This window comes from Siniperca chuatsi, linkage group LG8 (assembly GCF_020085105.1).
Source record: "Siniperca chuatsi isolate FFG_IHB_CAS linkage group LG8, ASM2008510v1, whole genome shotgun sequence".
Taxonomy (NCBI): domain Eukaryota; kingdom Metazoa; phylum Chordata; class Actinopteri; order Centrarchiformes; family Sinipercidae; genus Siniperca; species Siniperca chuatsi.
The window spans coordinates 24,567,937-24,586,263 of record NC_058049.1 but is presented as its reverse complement, the minus strand read 5'-3'; the positions used below and the strand labels follow the sequence as shown (position 1 = coordinate 24,586,263).

At 39.1% G+C, this 18,327-nt stretch overlaps 1 protein-coding gene across 4 annotated transcripts; it reads left to right on the top strand.

The window, feature by feature from the left end:
• Positions 1–4,196: 4,196 nt before the first annotated feature.
• On the top strand, positions 4,197–16,833 carry LOC122880325 (plastin-2-like). Of its 4 annotated transcripts, none has more exons than XM_044205341.1 (16): positions 4,197–4,302; positions 8,330–8,398; positions 9,095–9,246; positions 9,605–9,734; positions 9,848–9,980; positions 10,209–10,290; positions 10,634–10,799; positions 11,084–11,223; positions 11,421–11,516; positions 12,299–12,485; positions 12,607–12,685; positions 12,805–12,925; positions 13,012–13,145; positions 13,684–13,807; positions 14,028–14,152; positions 14,947–16,833. In XM_044205341.1, exons 2-16 carry the CDS (start codon positions 8,338–8,340, stop codon positions 15,077–15,079), a joined length of 1,863 nt encoding a protein of 620 aa, XP_044061276.1. In that variant the 5' UTR covers positions 4,197–4,302; positions 8,330–8,337; the 3' UTR covers positions 15,080–16,833. The 4 variants fall into 4 exon arrangements, with proteins under 4 accessions (XP_044061276.1, XP_044061277.1, XP_044061278.1 ...); XM_044205342.1 differs by having other exon boundaries at positions 4,234–4,313; XM_044205343.1 differs by lacking the exon at positions 4,197–4,302 and adding an exon at positions 4,387–4,407.
• Positions 16,834–18,327: the final 1,494 nt, after the last annotated feature.

Here is an 18,327-nt window from a genome sequence, read left to right as displayed (position 1 = left end):
AGTCCAAAAAAATGTGGATTTGGCCACCAACTTGCAAAGTTGCCTTGTCATCTTCAATGTTATGTTCATCTCAACCTGAAACTAGTCTCCACGCATTATAGCATACCTGCAGATGGCGTTGAGTTCAGGCAGAGTTGTGTGAAAGTTTCATTTGAGGTTAATTAAATGTAAACTAAATTATCACCACGGATTAGATCACAGAGTGTGATAAGTCATTATACAGTGTTACCTCAGTGATTCATGGCAGTGTAATGTAGCTTCATAGTTAACTAATGCTTACCTGGGTAAACACACACCACAATCAAACATGTGTACTACTTACACCCAGTTGCCTACATCCACACATAGCTAATAATAATTTAGTCTTATACAACAGCTCTACAATAAATCCTACTTTCATGAAGGTTATGATGTTCAGTCTTTGTCCAAACTGTTTCAGAGAGGTTTTGTTCAACTTTATGGTCATTTTGGAAGCTGTAAATTGTGGTGCTGTTGAAGTGTATTTGGTTATAATGAGAAGCGTTTCTAATATTTATCCTACCCTCACTGATATAAACATGGTGGACAGAATATTAGAAACGCTTCTCTGTATAATCCAGTACAACTCGACGGCCTCCAAAGTGACCATAAAATTGAATCAACATCTCTTTAAAGCAGTTTCAACAAAAACTGGACATTATAACGTTCATGAAGGCAGCATTGATTGCAGGGCTGTTTTATTAGACTGGTTTGAGTTCAGCAAGGTGTACCTAATAAACTGGCAGTTCTATAGAATATTAAAATGGATGGGAGTCACACTTTGCACACAGTATTAGCTTCTGTTTTGTGTTCCTCTGTGTGTGTTTGGTTTATGAGTCACAGAAGCGCGTGTTTAAAGCATTCGCCGCATCCTGCCAGAACTGCACAATGGTCCGTCTTTCAGTCTGTCTGTCTTACACTCTCTGTCTGTGGCTCTTTCTGTCTCCATTTCTTCCTATCCATGTGTGTCTCACACACATTGCTGAGGGGCAGAGGAGCAGCCAACAATTGTGAAACTGGCCGACAGTTTATTTGGCTTGTTGACATACTATCGGCGGTGTTATCACATGAGCCAGTTGTCAGCTTCCAGCGCCGGTTAAGCACCAGCAGACAAAATCCAAGGTCCTTCTGTTGCCATATTCACATGGGAACAGAAATCATCAGCTGTGGCCTTTGTTTCAATTTAACATTTGACTGCATTCCATTAGTCATTGAATTATATGTGTGGGTTATTTTAAAAATTGAACTTGAAGCAATTTAACATCAGTTGTTACCGTATTACAGTAATATTACAAGATGCGTGTATTACTTTTTTAAAAGATTTTTTTAGGAGGACGAATTTAATATCAGAATCAGAAATACTCTGGAAATATGATAGCTTCCTCGATTTTGGACTGTACTGTCAGGACAGTTTGCTATTGGTGAAGGGCGCAAACTAAAGTTCACAAATGTTGCAAAAGCTCTGCAGGGTTTACTTTGCCTCCCCGAGCTAATCCACTGATCACGGCACTTCCACAGAAATGAATTGATTTTGGCCTCAATTTCACTGTTATAGTCAGAACAACTATAAAAAAGCTGTGTGGGTTTTCAGGGCCTTTGAGACCGACAGTAGGTAACTTACAGAAATTCTACTAACATATCGAGAGCTTTAAAGAATAGTCAATTAACAGATTAGTAGATGGACAAAAAATTATTAAGAACAATTTTGGTAATTGATTAATCATTTCATGCCAAATATTTGCTGGTTTTAGGTTCTACAATGTGAGGATTTTCTGCTTTTCGCTGTTTTATATCACTGTAAGTTTAATAACTTTGGCTTTTGGGCTATTGGTAGGACAAAACAAGACACCTGAAGACGTCAAACTGGGCTCTCAGAACACGTCATGTGCCCTTTTCTATATCATTTATTTGTTTGACATTTCAAGACTCAGTGATTAATCGAAGAAAAATCAGCAGATTAATCAGCAGGCAGGCAGGCAGGCGGTCAGTAATGAAACAGGCGGTAGTTGCCCTTAACAACGCTGCTGTAGCTGAACAATGGCAACTGCAAAATATGCTTTTATATACTAAGATCTGTTATTGAATGTGGCCTTTTCTTTGGGGATATTAATATGTAATGAGCACATTAGTGAGCACTTCTTTTTTTTCTCCACATGTTTTATCTTTATTGGACAGTTAATAGTGTAGAGAAAGACAGGAAATAAGGGGACAGAGAGGGAAATGACATGCAACAAAGGTCTCTGGCCCGGGTTCCAGCCGAGGACGTTGCAGTTACGTGGTACGCACCCTAAAGATTCACCTATTAGGGTGCTCAACACTTCTGTTCTTTTTTATTCTATTTCTGTTTCTTGACTATTAACAGTGGTGGGAAAAATGTCTGGTCCAACGTTTGCCTGTCAACGCTCACTCTGTGCCATTCAATGACATCACGCTCTGGTCCTCTTTTTAATAGTTAAAGGCAAATCCACAGCTTGGCTGGAGAAGGATTTTCATTTGTTTCATTTGTAGGTTAACAGAGCGCGCTCGCGTTTACCGTCGAGCTCAACCAAATCCAACCACAGTGTTTTACTGCTTAAATGAAGGTCTCTAATGGAGCAGTTCAGGGCAAAACTGCAGGAAAACACACACACACACACTTGAACCTGAAACACACTGCGATAAATAAAGGTTAGAAAAGTCTGGCATTTAAATAGTCATCAAAACTGGGGGAACTGACACCTTTCAGATATGAAAAGCAAAATTTCAGTGCCAAGCTATGTAATACTAGCTGAAACCTGCTGCCTCACCCTTTTTGGGGCCAAATGTCTTATTCATTACAGTAAGTAGTATCTTATCTAAATTATGACACGGCCTTTAAGGGGTGTAGGTGAATTCATCCTTTAAGTAAATATTTTTCCATCTATATTTGTGGTCTTTACTGTGTGATAATACCATCTTTTAATTCACTGCAACGTCACTAATGTTACAATGTCAGCAATCAAGCGGCGTGAAAAGTTAAAACAGTCAGACGACCGTGAGCAAGTTTGTGCAGGACACTATCGATTCAAGTCTGAATCAAAACCCACCACTCCCGGGTTTCTGCCACTGCGGAGGAATTTACTCTGACAAGATTCAGCACATCACGCCAGAGGTGGGGGGGGACAGAAGAGAGGAGAGGGAACAGAAAAGGTGGAGGGATAGGAAGGCAAGGTATGAGAAGAGGAGGAATGAGAGGAGGAAGAATTCCTGCGTGTAGAGACCGGTAGCAGCAGCAGAGCTCCGACAGTTCTCACACAAAGTTCCACTCACTGATAAAGCATGTTTGCAGAATGAATAATCAGTAATCTGCTGCAGATGACTATTTGAACACAATCTACTTTACCAGATGGTGATACATGTTTAGGTTGACATGATGTGTTCAATTGCTTACTGTAAAGAAGGGCTTTTGTGTAAAATGTACAGGTAATACATTATTATTTTGCATCTAAACTGCTCATATAGAGAAACTAGTCATTACAGTATGTCAGCAGTAAGGTTCATTAAGTGGTGGGTGAGGCTGGTGTAAGGGACAATGAAATAGTTACTGAACTGAATGAAACATTGTTCAAAGAGTTGCTACTGTGCTGAAAAAATTGAATAAAAATAAATATAAAATAATAAAAATAAATAAATAAATTAGAAGCGAAGGCAAAACTTACATTAAGCAGCTCATTCACAATAAGGATTTTCAGCTTGCTAGCTCATCCCTTTAGCTAGGTGGCATCTTGGCTACAGTGCTATCTTGAGGCTAAGTCATAAATATATGGCTTGTGACTGAAAATGTAAAAAAGCAAAAAAAAAAAAAAATTAATACAATTGTTATACACCTAGCCATCTTACTAATTAAGCTAGTGCCTGAGAGTGTTTTTGCATTAAAATTGGTTAGCAATAGCATAACAATTGGCCACAAAGTGCGCAATTTTAGTTAACTGTTTCAATTTTTTTCTTTCCGTTTTATTAGTGGACATGTTTTTGGAAAAGCAGGGTGAAAACAGAAGTTGTTGTTCCTCCACGCCACGACAATGCTATGTCAGTCTCCACTAAAGACGTCTATGTATTTCTTGCTAAGTGGTCAGACATGACTGCTGCTGGGGGGGAGGGCGGAGGCAGGTTGGTTTGGGAAGGGGGTGGCGCGGAGGGGCGGAGCTTTCCCCCCCTTACCGGGCGGTGTCAGCTAAAGAAAACGGGACAGAGGATGAGTGAGAAGCCGACACAGGGATTCATTTCCCCGGGTGATTTTTACTGAATTGCACCAGCGGACTTCAGGTAAGAGGAAGGTGCGTCTTAGGGCGTTTTCTCGTGATTAAGGAGAGGGAAGTGTTGTCTTAGGTTTTACTGGGGAGCAGAAAATAGGATTTATAACTCACTGCGGTACGTCTGGTGTTCTTCCATTCAGCAGAAAAATACATTTCATAGCATTTCTCAAGATATGTTTAGAGTTTTCAGTCAAAAATATGCTAACAGTAGCTAAAAATGCGCAGTATTTCTGCGGTATGTAATGTAGCATATGACATGCACTCCAAAGCTAGTTTGGACCTGTTTTTATACACTATGGTTTGTACACTGGAAATACAATTTTCTCCCCACATAAAATTTCCAGTGAATTTTATTTAATGTACACATTTTTATGAATAGCCTACATCTCAATATATTATGAATACTATTTGACATTTTTTAAATTTGCAGTATGCTAGCTGATTTACTAAGGAGCATGCCATGTAGCTAGCTAATGAACCATCTAAAAGTAAAACAAATTAGAATTATTGTGCATAGTATTATTACTATGCTTTACAATGCTTTCCAGTAGTTATTGCTTGCAGCCTGTAATATAAAATAAATAAAATAACACGTTTTAGGGTTGTTTCCAAATACAAATAGCTGAAGGTTGCTTTTTTTTCTCAATGAATAATCGAAATGAATAATACTGGAGTGTGACTGGCAGACAGTGCAGCAGCAGCCATGTGTCAGGATGAATGGTGATATGACCTGCATCATCATTCTTAACACAGACGTGTGTGTGTGTGTGTGTGTGTGAGGGTCCATCAGGACTTATAAACACACTCCTTCAGTCATGTGCCTCACCGCTGGTGTGACTGGATGAATGATCCTAGGACTCTACATCTGGAGGACAAATAGCATCCAGGCAGTGTCATTGAGTCAATGTTAGATCAACCAGGAATTATGGGAGTTTAACTACATGTATGATTGATGACTGATTTATGTTTTTCTCTCAGTACAGTTTGATGTTTAAAGAGCCAAGAAGACTAACTTAATTTGTTAACTTTATCAGCTGGCATTTTCCACCAAATAGATGCAGATATCTGAGACATTTTCCAAACATGCTTTGTATGATCATGTAATGTTATTTAATAACAGATTTCTGTGATTTGATGATCATTGTTGGCATAAACAGACCTCTGATCTACCTCTATGTTAAGAAACTTGCAAATACAGCAAGGACAAACCTTAAAATCCTTCAAACTGAAGGTCCGTTCTTCCTGAAGTAGTGACATCTGGTGGCAGTAAAAATATATTGCTTCTGTAATCCAACAATTCTGCATGAACATGAGTTATTTCGGACTGAAAATGTTTATTGCATTTATTATGGATCAGAAATTGCTTTAAGGTCTTCAGATGTACAGTATTGTCATGAGGAGGGTACTGTCTGTATTGTATTAGGAAGAATACATGTCCATTACTTATTCAAATAACCTGACCGAAATTAAATAGCTGGCATTAAGTAATGTTTCTTCTGACCGCTAGTGTTTTCTTTAGAAGTGTTTTTTGAGACATTAATGGCCCTGTGATTTCCTGCCTGTATCTGTGTTTGCGTGTGTCTGGCTGACTGTGCAACCACTATGTTTGCATGCGTGTGCCGAGGCAAAGCCTATTTGTTTATTTGCCAAAGCTGTAACATGATCACGGCGCATGTGGGAGGCTAATACACTCAGAGAGTAGTCCAGATTGGAATGGAGTGAATTGTGACGTGGAAAGGTGATTTGAATTAAAATGCACGATCAAAGGCATTCATTTAAGAGGATTCTCTTGCCAAAATCTTTTTAGTTTGCTAATGTCTCTTCAAGTTCACAGGTGGAAGACATTCATCTCTTTAAGTTAGAGCTGGGCTTCTCATCAAATCAGATCTTTTAATGGATGTCTAAATAGGGAAAAATATGATTTCGTTATATTTTTCTCAGTTCCAACAGCTATGAGCGGATCAGGGTTTTTTTTCTATATGGTGTCTGGAGTTAGATGCCATATCTCAGGCTTATAATGCTTGATTCGTCTGAATGGCTTTGGGTTCCTAGGCTTGTATTGATTATCTGTAGATGGAACACATCTAGTTGCTGTCGTCTTGTCTCAGCTAGCAGGGCTCTGCTCTCTGCAGCAGAAAGCTCTTTCTCAAAATAAATCATATACAGCACAGGCTAATCTCACTATGTCTTATTACTGGTACTGTATATGTAGGCCAATATTTTCTATAACATTATCTGATATATTGTGTGATCCATTAAGCTGCCAAGCTACTACAGAGCTCTGCTTTTTGCTATTGAAAGCATCATCCTAGCCTAAGATGCTAAAATGGATATATTCAGCTACCTCATTTCATTAGCCAATTTGGTGGTATTAAAGGGTAAGCTCGCTCAAATTACAAAATCATTTTCTCATACAGCATGTCTCCAATGACCTTTACTAGATACCACCTTCAGTTTGTTTTGGAGAAGTTTTGAGATCTCAGCCCGCTACAAATGAGGTGAACCAAGTACGGACAGAGATAGACAGTCTGTGTGAAAATAATGTTCACAGTGACGTCTGTGGATTACCAGAGTACTTTACGATGTTGTTTCTCGAGAGACACATTGCTTTTGATGCTTTTTGATGCTTTGAGTAGCCAAATGTCATTAACCAGCCATTGGCGTTGGGTGGTAGAGAGGGTCTCGATGGCAGAAGTCTCAAAACCTATAAGCAAAAAAACCCCCAAAACTGCCTTCAAGCTAGATGAGTGTATCCATAATTAATTATAACGTATAAAATCATTGTGATTATCATTTTCAAGTGGAAGAGTATGTTTTTTTTGTGTGATTTGGGCGAACTGATCCTTTCAGCCACTGTAGATGCAAATATGCATGTTTACGATTCTATATACAACAAGCTTAAGTGGATCAAATTCATATCATACCTGTTTTTGTTCTAGAGAGAGCTACTAGATATCTATATATATAGTCGCTGTAATATAAATGATCTATATAAGCTATAATACAAACAATCTCCACCCTCCATTACAGAATCATATTACACCAAAGGCAATCTACATAAATCTATTAGATGTTTTAAGGGTCTCTGGACTGATGTAACTGTAATGCTAAATGGCTCTTTGTATAATAGATCAAGCTACCTTCTATTTCCCTGGCTGAGTTAACAGAGCTGTGCTGTTTGAGAGCTGCAGTATGGCTCCAGGCAGAACCAAGCATTAAATAGAGGCATAATGAACACGCCTGAACACGCATCTACCCCTAACCCATATTTAACAAAAATGTGTTTATTAAAGTAGGACACATAAGAGTATTGAAAATTTCCCTTCATAAACAGTAAAACACTGCTCAGCTCACTCAGGGGTTTTGCTGTTACAGCCTTGGTCTGGTATGACCAGTAGCTTATGGTGGCTAATGTTAGCAAATTTAGCAAACATTCACTGACTTTATGACTATTTTCTACTTGTGCTACCGGTACAGTAAGTTTTAGCATTTTTAGTAGTCCCATAATTGTCACAAACGTTACAGTACATAGGGTCACTTTAATGCATGGACATTTCAGGCAGATGCTCTTCCTCAGCGTGGCACCAATAATATAAGATAATGAAAAGCACCAATGTAGCCAAACAACAATCATCCATACAAAGGAGCTCATAACATCAAACCATTTCATCCTGATGACTGAGATGAATGTACACAGCTGAAGAGAAAACTTTCAATGAAGGATTTATGAGAAATGCTGCCTTATTTATTTGAGAAACACTAACTATAATATTAGCATGCGATCAGGCTACCAATCATCTCAACTGTGGTTTCATTTGTTTGCCTCAATTACAGTGAGGTGGTGCAGATAACTGGTGGTAAAGTATCAGTGTTGAAAATGGCAGATGTAGGATCATTTCTGATTATGTGTGTAAAGAGTTCATCACCTCATTTGCATTTTCCACAGCTAAAAACATATCGGCTCTCATTGCTGAAATTGCATCACAGTACCTAAATGCAACATTTTCTTGTGTTCTGCTGTTCTGTTTTTTATTTAGGTGTCAACATGTCAACAAAGATCAGCGCTGAGGAGATGGAGGAGATCAGGGAGGGCTTCCAGAAAGTGGGTGAGTAAAAATGTGTGTGAGCACATATTGCAGACACCCGTCAGACTATGATGAAATAGTCAGTCATGTTTGAAGTGGGGTAAAGCAGCTGACAAACACATGTTCTTATATATTGTGTGTGCTCCTGTGTTTGTGCACCATCTTACAAACAGATGATTTTCTTGTGATTTATGGAAAGAAATGAAACCTTTGATACACCCACGTTTCAGTTATCGCTCAAAGGAATGGTTTTAGACATTAGACACACGCTTATTGGATTTCGTGCAGAGAGTGAGATGAGAAGATTGATACCACTCTCATATTTGTCTGTTAAATGTGAAGATGGCGCCAGGTCACGGTTCGCTTAGCTTAGCATAAGACTGGAAACAGCTAGCCTGGCTCAGTCCAAAGGTAAAATAATCCACCTAACGGCCCATAAAACTGCAAATTGACAATTTTTCACTTCAATTTACTTTAAGTGACAATCCTATTTTACCTACGAATAGTTATTCCTCTATTGTAAACAATTCTGAACACATGTAACTTTGACAAGCATAGAGTCAAACGTTAGAACAGTAAATGTAAAACATCATGAAGATACTGACTCCTGATCCTCACAGTGATCCTCAGCATGGGCTCCAAATACAATATTGCTTGAATTTTGCCATTTTCCCTCCCTCCTACCCCGTCCGTCTTGCCTCCACCCCACTTCTCTAGATGCGGATGGTAACGGGTACATCTGCGCCTCTGAACTCGGCAATCTCTTTCGCGAGGTGGGCTGTCCTTTGCCTGGATACCAGATCAGAGAACTCCTTCAGAAACTGGACAGAGACAACGACAGCCGTATCGACCTTACAGAGTTCACGGCTGTAGGTAACACTAACTAACTAACTAACTAACTGATTCACAACTCTACTAACAGTTTACTAACTATCAACTAGATGTTGACTAAGTAAAGTCCTAACTCGATGGCTGAAAGCCATTCAACTGACAAATTGGATGGATGACTAACTGACTAGATTATATTAAAATCAAGTGATTACTGTCTGTGTTACTTGTTTGTTTCGAAACTTAACTCAAGAGGCGAGTGAGTGACTAACTGGGAAAAAGACAAACCACCAAACTGAATAACTGGTAAACCTAAAATATTAATCAGTATCTTAACAAATGTAACCCCAGTTTCATTGGCTCTAAGCCTTGGTGGTGCGTTTTTGTGTGCACATTCAGATTTTCCAGGATATGAAGGACGACCGCATGGCCAAGGGTTTCAGGAAAGCGCTCAACAAGAAAGAAGGCATCGTAGCCATCGGGGGCACCAGCACGATCTCTAGTGAAGGAACTCAACATTCAATCTCTGGTTAGTAAAGCTCTAGTAACACTTATTACCTGTAGAATGACATGTCAGTGCCATCAAGCCAAGACAGTATCCGTGACAGAAGGGACGTGACGCCTGCCTCAACTGTATTTCAGAGCAGGAGCGCTTTGCCTTTGCCAACTATATCAACACTTCTTTGGAGAAGGATCCAGACTGTAAACATGTCCTGCCCATCAACCCCAACACTGAAGCTCTGTTTAAAGCAGTGGCAGACGGCATCATGCTTTGGTAAATCTCAGTAACATCAAAGCACTCAAAGCATATGTTCTTCAGTATGTTGATCACTCACTTTGTAATTATCTGTACTTGTCTATCCATAACTGTTACCCTTGTCCTTAATTTTACCTTCAACCCCGCTGGCCCTTATCTGTTAACTTTAACCCGTTTCCAGTCTGTTTTTTAGGCATTGTATCACTTCAGCGTGCTACAATGTTTTTCTGCCATGTGTTTTTGCAGTAAACTCATCAACCTCTCTGTTCCCGACACCATCGACGAGAGAACCATCAATAAAAAAAAACTCACGGCTTTCACCACACAGGTTAGTTAGTTAGCTTAATTAGTTAATCGTGTGTATGTGTCGTGTTTAGTGTGATTTAACTTCATTGCATAAATCCGAGAAAACAATATCAAATGGATTTAAATTACAGTTATATATAGGGATTTAAAAAAAAACAACACATAAATGAAAGCCATTTTTCAGGGGATAGCACCTTCAAATCTAAAACTACATCACTGATTATACATATATATGTTATATTGCATGAATCTGACCTCTATTTTGGCCTCTGTGATCACTTGTTTTGCTGTGAGACTTAAAACTCATTTAGTTTATCAGTTTCCTCCTGACTTTCCGTATCCAACTTTTTTTTTCCCCCCAACAGGAGAATCTGAACTTGGCTCTGAATTCAGCCTCGGCCATCGGCTGCCAAGTTGTCAATATCGGCGCTCAAGATCTGAAGGAGGGAAAACCTCACCTAGTGCTTGGACTCCTCTGGCAGATTATCAAGATTGGACTGTTTGCTAATATAGAGCTGAGTCGCAATGAAGGCATGTACAAACACACACACACACACACACACACACACACACACAGTCAGACTTGTCTGTAGATATAAAACTAAATGTAATGTACCCACGCAGACAAACTTCACATGGCAATATAACACATATCAGATTGTCAACACAAGACCATAGTGGCATAAAAGTAAGATGGAACAAAGAGTTATACACTTGTATCAACACATGCAGACAATCTCTATCATACAAACATTTTTTGCTTTCAATGAACTTTTATTCACCAATCAGAGTCATGCTTGTCTTTCTGTGTACAGCTTTAGCAGCGTTGCTAGAGGAAGGGGAGAGTCTGGAAGTGTTGATGAAACTCAGTCCTGAGGAGCTGCTGCTGCGCTGGGCCAATTTCCATTTAAAGAAAGTTGGCATGACCATATCAAACTTTTCTGGAGATATTAAGGTAAGGAAATGTAACTATTATTCCACTGCTAAACCCTTATCTTAGTTTCAGGGACGCAACATAATGCTGGTGAAATCAACCCACAGGAGATTATATCTGACATTAGTGGTGGGGAGTAACTATCAGTGTGGTTCGGTGTTTCATCACAGCTCACCAAGAGTCTCTCTGTGTGTTTGTGCGTCTCTGTTTCTGTGCAGGACTCCAAGGCGTACTTCCACCTGCTTGAGCAGATTGCTCCAGACGGCAGCAAAGAGGACGTTCCACAGGTTGAGGTCGACATGACTGGTCTTTATGTAAGTTGTTAAAGCGACAGTTACAGCTAGAATATGCAACCTTTTGTCTTACGACGGCAAGGTGTAATGCACTTATTGCTTTCTTTCTTCCATGTTGTTTACCCTTTATATTCTATTTATTTAGTATTATTTCACTCAGACATTACAACTTAAATCAGTGAGACACTGAGAATCAAAGTTTCAAACGTACATAACCACATAAACAAGCCCATACACACACATTGGTATGTCATTAAAACTGAACAACCGTCAATGTGCCGTCCAGTCTAAACTCAGTTGATGCTTTCCATTTGGCTATCAGAGGCTGAATGGTAGCTGACTTCCTGTTGACCTTCTTCCTGCTTCCTGTAGGACCATATTAGGATCATGATATCGTTCTGACTCTCAGTCATAAGATTTTTTTCTAAGCACTTTTTGTACGCAGGGTTTACATCTCTCTTTTCTCTTTCTCTCTAGTATCTTTCATGTAACGGAGAAAAAGTGACATAGATTCATCTTTACAATATTACAAGTTGTTAAGTCTACATATGTCATTGTTTTACATGTCACAATCATCATCTCGGCCCTTGCCAATGACATCTACTATATATGGATGATGTCTTAGTGAACCAGTGATTTCTTAGTTAGAAAACCATACAGAAAATCTGGATCTGTAGTCACACATGTGTTTTTCAATGTGATTTAGTGTATGGGACCCCTTTAAGGATGTTCTGTATCCCAAATGTTTTCCCCAACAAAATGTAAATCTGTGTTTGTGTGCGTGTCTGTGTGTGTGTCACCAGGAGAAGGATCTTACGAAGAGAGCAGAGTGTATGCTCAAACAGGCCGACCGCCTCGGCTGCCGACAGTTTGTAACTGCCACCGATGTCGTGTGCGGAAACGCAAAGCTCAACATGGCCTTCGTAGCCACGCTCTTCAACAAACACCCGGCTCTCACCAAACCAGAGAACCAAGACTGGAATCTGGAGAGTAAGCATGGATGAATAATCCCTCTGTCACATATACTTTCACCCATGTAGCGTCCATACAAACCTCCTGTGTGGTCCTGTGTCTGTGAGGCTTACCTCTCTCTCTTCTCGTCTCTCTCAAGGTGAGACCAGAGAGGAGAGAACTTTCAGGAACTGGATGAACTCTCTCGGAGTCAGTCCACATGTTCACCATATCTACGGGTCAGTATCTCTCTGTCTGAAATGGCTTGCTGTAGTTATCATGTTTACTGTTTATTGCCACGCTGATGCACAAGTCACTGTTTCAATACATGCATGTGTGTATATGTGTGTTAATGCAGTGATCTGCACGATGCCATAGTGATTCTGCAGCTTTATGAAAGGATTAAGGTGCCAGTGGACTGGGACAACAGAGTCAACCACCCTCCATTCAAGGGAGTAGGAGGAGGGCATTTAAAAAAGGTAACTGTACATACTACTTTCCAAACAGCATTGGTATGTATCCTGTATCCTAACTGAGTTTACTGTGTGTGTGTGTGTGTGCGTAGATGGAAAACTGCACCTACGCTGTGGAGCTGGGTAAGAAAAGCGCTGGTTTTTCCCTGGTGGGAATTGGCGGACAGGACCTCTACGATGGAAATCCAACTCTAACTCTAGCACTTGTGTGGCAGCTGATGAGGAGGTGACTCACCCGTAATAGCGAAACTTAACGTCATTACGTAGTGATTCTGAGATGTTAAGAAAATCATCATAAACAAGCAAAAGCACCACTGAGAAGAAAGACAGCATCTACCGGCCTTCAGACTGTGGATGTTGGAGTAGCCCAAAACAGGGAGAGGGCGCTGTTCGTTCAGCACACAGTTAAAGCTTTCACACTTTCTCTCAATGTCACATAGTGGATCTAAGATCACTTCCAACATGTTTATTCCTTTTAGTGAAGCCATGGAGAAAACAGACACCAGGGGAAGGCGAAGCTAGATGAATTACCCCTCTTGGTGACTGAAAACAAAGGGGTTTATGGGAAATGTAGTATTGGTTTTGCAAAATATTATCATTTATTTCAGAATCAGAAATACTTTTTGTTGCAATGCAATGCAATTTTGGATTGAATTAGATCTTACAGTATTCACTGGTTGTACCCCAAGCTCTATACTGTATCTAGGATGTGATGTGATTTAATTGTTGATATTCATACATTTGGTGTTATAATCTATATGCAGGTACACTTTGAATGTTCTTGAAGACCTTGGACATGGAGAAGTTGCAGGAGATGATCTGATAGTTTCATGGGTCAACAAGACTTTAGCTGGGGCTGGCAAGAGTTCCTCTATCAAAAGCTTTAAGGTGACTTTTACTTTAGTTATATTTTAGTTTAGTGTTTAATTAGTATAATTTTACACCACAACCAAACTGTGTGCAGTATCATTGTTGTAAGAGAAGGTATGCATTTCGATCTTCCTTTGGCAAAGAAGGTCAGTTCTGGACTTAGTTTTTACAGTATGTTGCATATATGTTGTGTGATGTGTGTGTGTGTGTGTGTGTGTGTGTGTATCCCTCTGTTCAGGACAAAGCGATCGGTACCAGTATTCCAGTTCTGGACCTGATCGATGCCATTCAGCCACAGAGTGTGAACTTTGAGCTGGTTCGAAAAGGAAATCTGTCAGACGAAGACAAACTGAACAATGCCAAGTAATCACCTACCTGCTTTTCTCTGACTGTGTGTTTACCCGCAGCTCCTGGGTTTTAGTATGGCATTAAACAGTATCTGTGTCTAAATTCTGAGCGTGTAATGGGACATCTACAGCACAGGAAAATGTTTTGCACACACATAAATTGTTTTGTTGTGAAAGGATTATCATTCAAAGACTAATTTAATTTGAGCAATATACCTGCTCTATGCGCTCTCAAGTTTGCCTGCACACTCAGCCTGACAGTGTGCCAGAATTCCAGCCAATCAGAGAATTACATTTTTTTATTTTATTTCTCCAATGTGCTGTCTCCAATGCGATCGCTAGAAGGGTTATCAGTCACTAGGGAAGCAGGGAAGCACTAGGAGAATGGTAGCTGGAAATTAATATATTGAGCAAAAAAAAAGTTGTTTGGTTGTTTACTCAAATGAAATTAATCTTTGCATGACAACAATTTCACTACAAAATATCATTTATGTGCTTGCAAAAAAAAAAAATTGTATTCAAAATGTCCCATTGCATTTTGACACAATCCATACTTTAGGTGGTAAAAAAGTGATTAAATAATTAAATGTCAGACTTAAAACATCAGAGAAGACTCACAATAACGTTTTGCAGATATTCTCAGTTGCTACAACTGTAACTTTCAAAGCCCACAGTAATGTTGGTAAACCAGTGAAAAGAAAACATCAAACAGAAATAAATGCATTTCTAAGTAAATGAAAGATACAATTTTGTGTCACAGATCTGATACGTTGCCATTTTGATTGTAACTATGACCCTTTCCTGCACCAGGTATGCCATTTCCATGGCGAGGAAGATCGGGGCGAAAGTCTACGCCCTGCCTGAGGACTTGGTAGAGATCAACCCCAAAATGGTGATGACAATCTTCGCGTGCCTGATGGGGAAAGGCATGAAGAAGGCTTAGACGACACTCATTCATACACACACACACACACGAGCACGCACACACGCACTGACTTCGCCTGTTTGATGGGATGAGACATGAAGAGAGGGAATATAGCTGTATTGTCTTGTTCTTTTAAGCTGTTATTCTGCGTTAGCCAAAATAGAAGTGTCACTTTATTCATCTATTCTGCATTCAATGAACATTTGTGTATATTAACACAAACCAAAAGTGATCTTCTTACGGTTCAAAAGGAATTTGAATTCTCTAAATGGTCAGACAGTTTGCAGTGAAGTGAGACTTCTGTAATGGCTACATGGTAAATATTTGGGGTTTGGGGTTTTTTTTCTGGGTCTCGGTTTTGTTTTGGGACACTACGGTGGTTGAGCGATTAGCGGTGTCACATTAAGAAAGACTCAACTTCCCATACTGCCCACAGATATGAATATAAGTGTGAATGTGTGTGTATAGACTGGCGACCAGTCCAGGGTCTGCCCAGTTCATGCTGGGCTAGACTCCTGCCCGCCCGTGACCCTGATGAGAAAATGAATGAATAAAAGGTTTTGTTTCTTGAAATGTTAAGGCTATGATACATGGGAAACATTTAAAGGCAATGCCCTGGAAAGCAAACATTCAAGGCGGTGATTTTTGTAGTTCTTCCTCAGCATTTCAGTTATCTAATGATATTTCACTACAGTCTTACCTCTGCATTCCTGCTTTCCCCCCAATGACTCACTTGATATTTTCCCAGCTGCATTGCCTCAAAGTTTCCCATGTGTCACTGCCTCATGATATACCGACTAAGTTCTGCTGTATCTTCCAGGTTGCCAGCCACAGTACGATCATTTATTGTACTTAAGCCATAATATAATCTTTACTGAATACCTTTTGGCCTTTTTTATATGACCAACGCTGTAGGCAGTTTATGTCTTCACATAAGGTATACATTTAGGGTTGTAATGTTCTTTTGTACATTTTACGGATTTTAAAAACACCATAATTTATGCAGAAAACCCATTAAAATCCCTAAATATATTCATCTATTAAAGTATTGATTATGAAACCACATATCTGTGGTATTAAATACCCAAACACTGCATAAGAATCCCTTAACATGTCATTTATTTGCACCTGAAAATATTTCATAAGCGTAAAGTTAATCAAAACACAAGCTTAAAAACACCTTATATTGATAAGTAGTCACAGCTCCCTTTTTTTAATATTTTAAATTGTGGACATCTGAAATTTAACATGTCTAAGCTGCCTCTGCTTTCATATGAACTCAACAAAGCAGAAGATGATATACGCCTGTATTGTACCTGGAGATGATTCCCAGACTCTTCATACGGGAACAGAACATCTGAATTTGATGTATTGATAACGTACAGCTGATTCATGTAAACAATGTCAAAGAACATGAATTCTTATTTTTCTGGTGCTAATTAAACAACCATGATTGAAATATGACTTCAAAAACATCCAAAGACAGATTTCTAGTCCTGTATTAGTCTAAAATATTATTACATTTTGTCTTAATGCTGCAGTTGAATATGTGGATAAGTTTAAAAGTTGTCCAGGTTAGTTGCTGCTGATGTTAACATTCCACTATCGTTATGTTTTTTCTTTTAAGTAAAGCACTTTCCAATCAGCTGTTTATCTGTATTGGCCCTTTGGAGTGTGACCGTGGCCAAAAATATTGCTTTACATGCTAGCAATACTTCCAAAATTAAGTGTGCAATCAGATCAGTAATGTTAAATAAAAGCATTTTTCCATATATTGTTTGAATTCTGTTCTGTTTGTTTCTGTCCTATATGGAATCTTGGATGTGCCACTGAGTTAGTAAAATATTTAGTCAGTATTTAATTATAATCAAAAAAAATTGACTGGAATTGAATGAATGAATTGGAAAATAGAACATTATAAAGTCAGAAAATGTGCTTTTAAAATAAAATAATAAATAGTTTAGAGCCATACGAGCTGTTTCCCCCTGCTTCCAGTCGTTATGCTAAGCTAGGCTAACCAGATCATGACATGAGATGGATTTTCTCATCTCCCTCTTGGAAGGAAAGTGAGTTTCCCAAAATGTTGAACTATTCCTTTAACAGACCGCATTTACAGTACTCCTCATCATTAAGAGACTGCAACTCTGAGGACATTTTAAAAACTATCTCAAATTTTGGACCGGTATAATTAGAATCCTTAAACACCTAAATGAAGCTACTTGGGGGCAGAGCAATAAGCTATAAACACAACCCTGACATATTATCACCTTATAAGGTCGACATGGCGGACGTGTTAGCAAACAGTTGCTTATGTACACATCTAGCAGATACAGAGCAACATTAGCATTCATTTGGAGTTTTGTGTCCAATATTCACCGTCCTTTTAGCTGTTTTGCTGTCCACCAACTACACCACCCAATATCTGGCTGTTTAGGTGCTAAATGCTCCACTATGTTCACTAGCTAATCGCTAACTTTGTCAGCCATTTGGTGGATTCATCAGAGGGGTTTTTTTTTTTAAACCAAAAACAGCTGTGGCTGAAAATGAGGGCTGATGAGAGATGTGAGAGTGGACTGAACAAAAGAAGTTCCAAAAAACCAAAACAAAGAGCTGAAAGACACTAAAACACTCAGTAGCGCTGAGGGGAGCTAAGTTGGGTGAAGACTCTGTGAGCTCCTCACTTCGAGCGACTAATGTTCGTACATAGTCATTTATGTCAGTGTTAATATAAAAAAAAAAGATTAGTGCATGAGACCATTATGTAACAGTAGGTGACATAACGATGATAGTTTTGTGTTTAATCAAGGACAAAACAGCACAACACAGGAAAATAATTGGGACAGGTCAGTTATAAAAATCCATCATTAGTCTTATTTATTATTATCATTATTATTCCCATCATTATTCTTCTTCTTATTGTATTAATATTAATATTACCACTACCATTCCATTGTAATGTAGAGTAAAGTACATTTTAAAATTTTACGTGGACTTTGCATTGTGCTACTGTATGCTCTCTCTCTCTCTCTCTCTCTCTCAGCAGATGGCCGCCCACCCTGCGTCTGGTTCTGCTCGAGGTTTCTGCCTCCTAAAAGGAAGTTTTTCCTTGCCACTGTGGTGGGAATTGTTGGGTCTCTGTAAATGATATTATAAAGAGTAGAGTAGACCTGCTCTATAGGAAAACGTCTGTTATGAATTGGCACTATTTGAATAAAAATTTAATTTAACTGTAATAATAATGCAATGCAGTTGCCAGGCCGTTACTG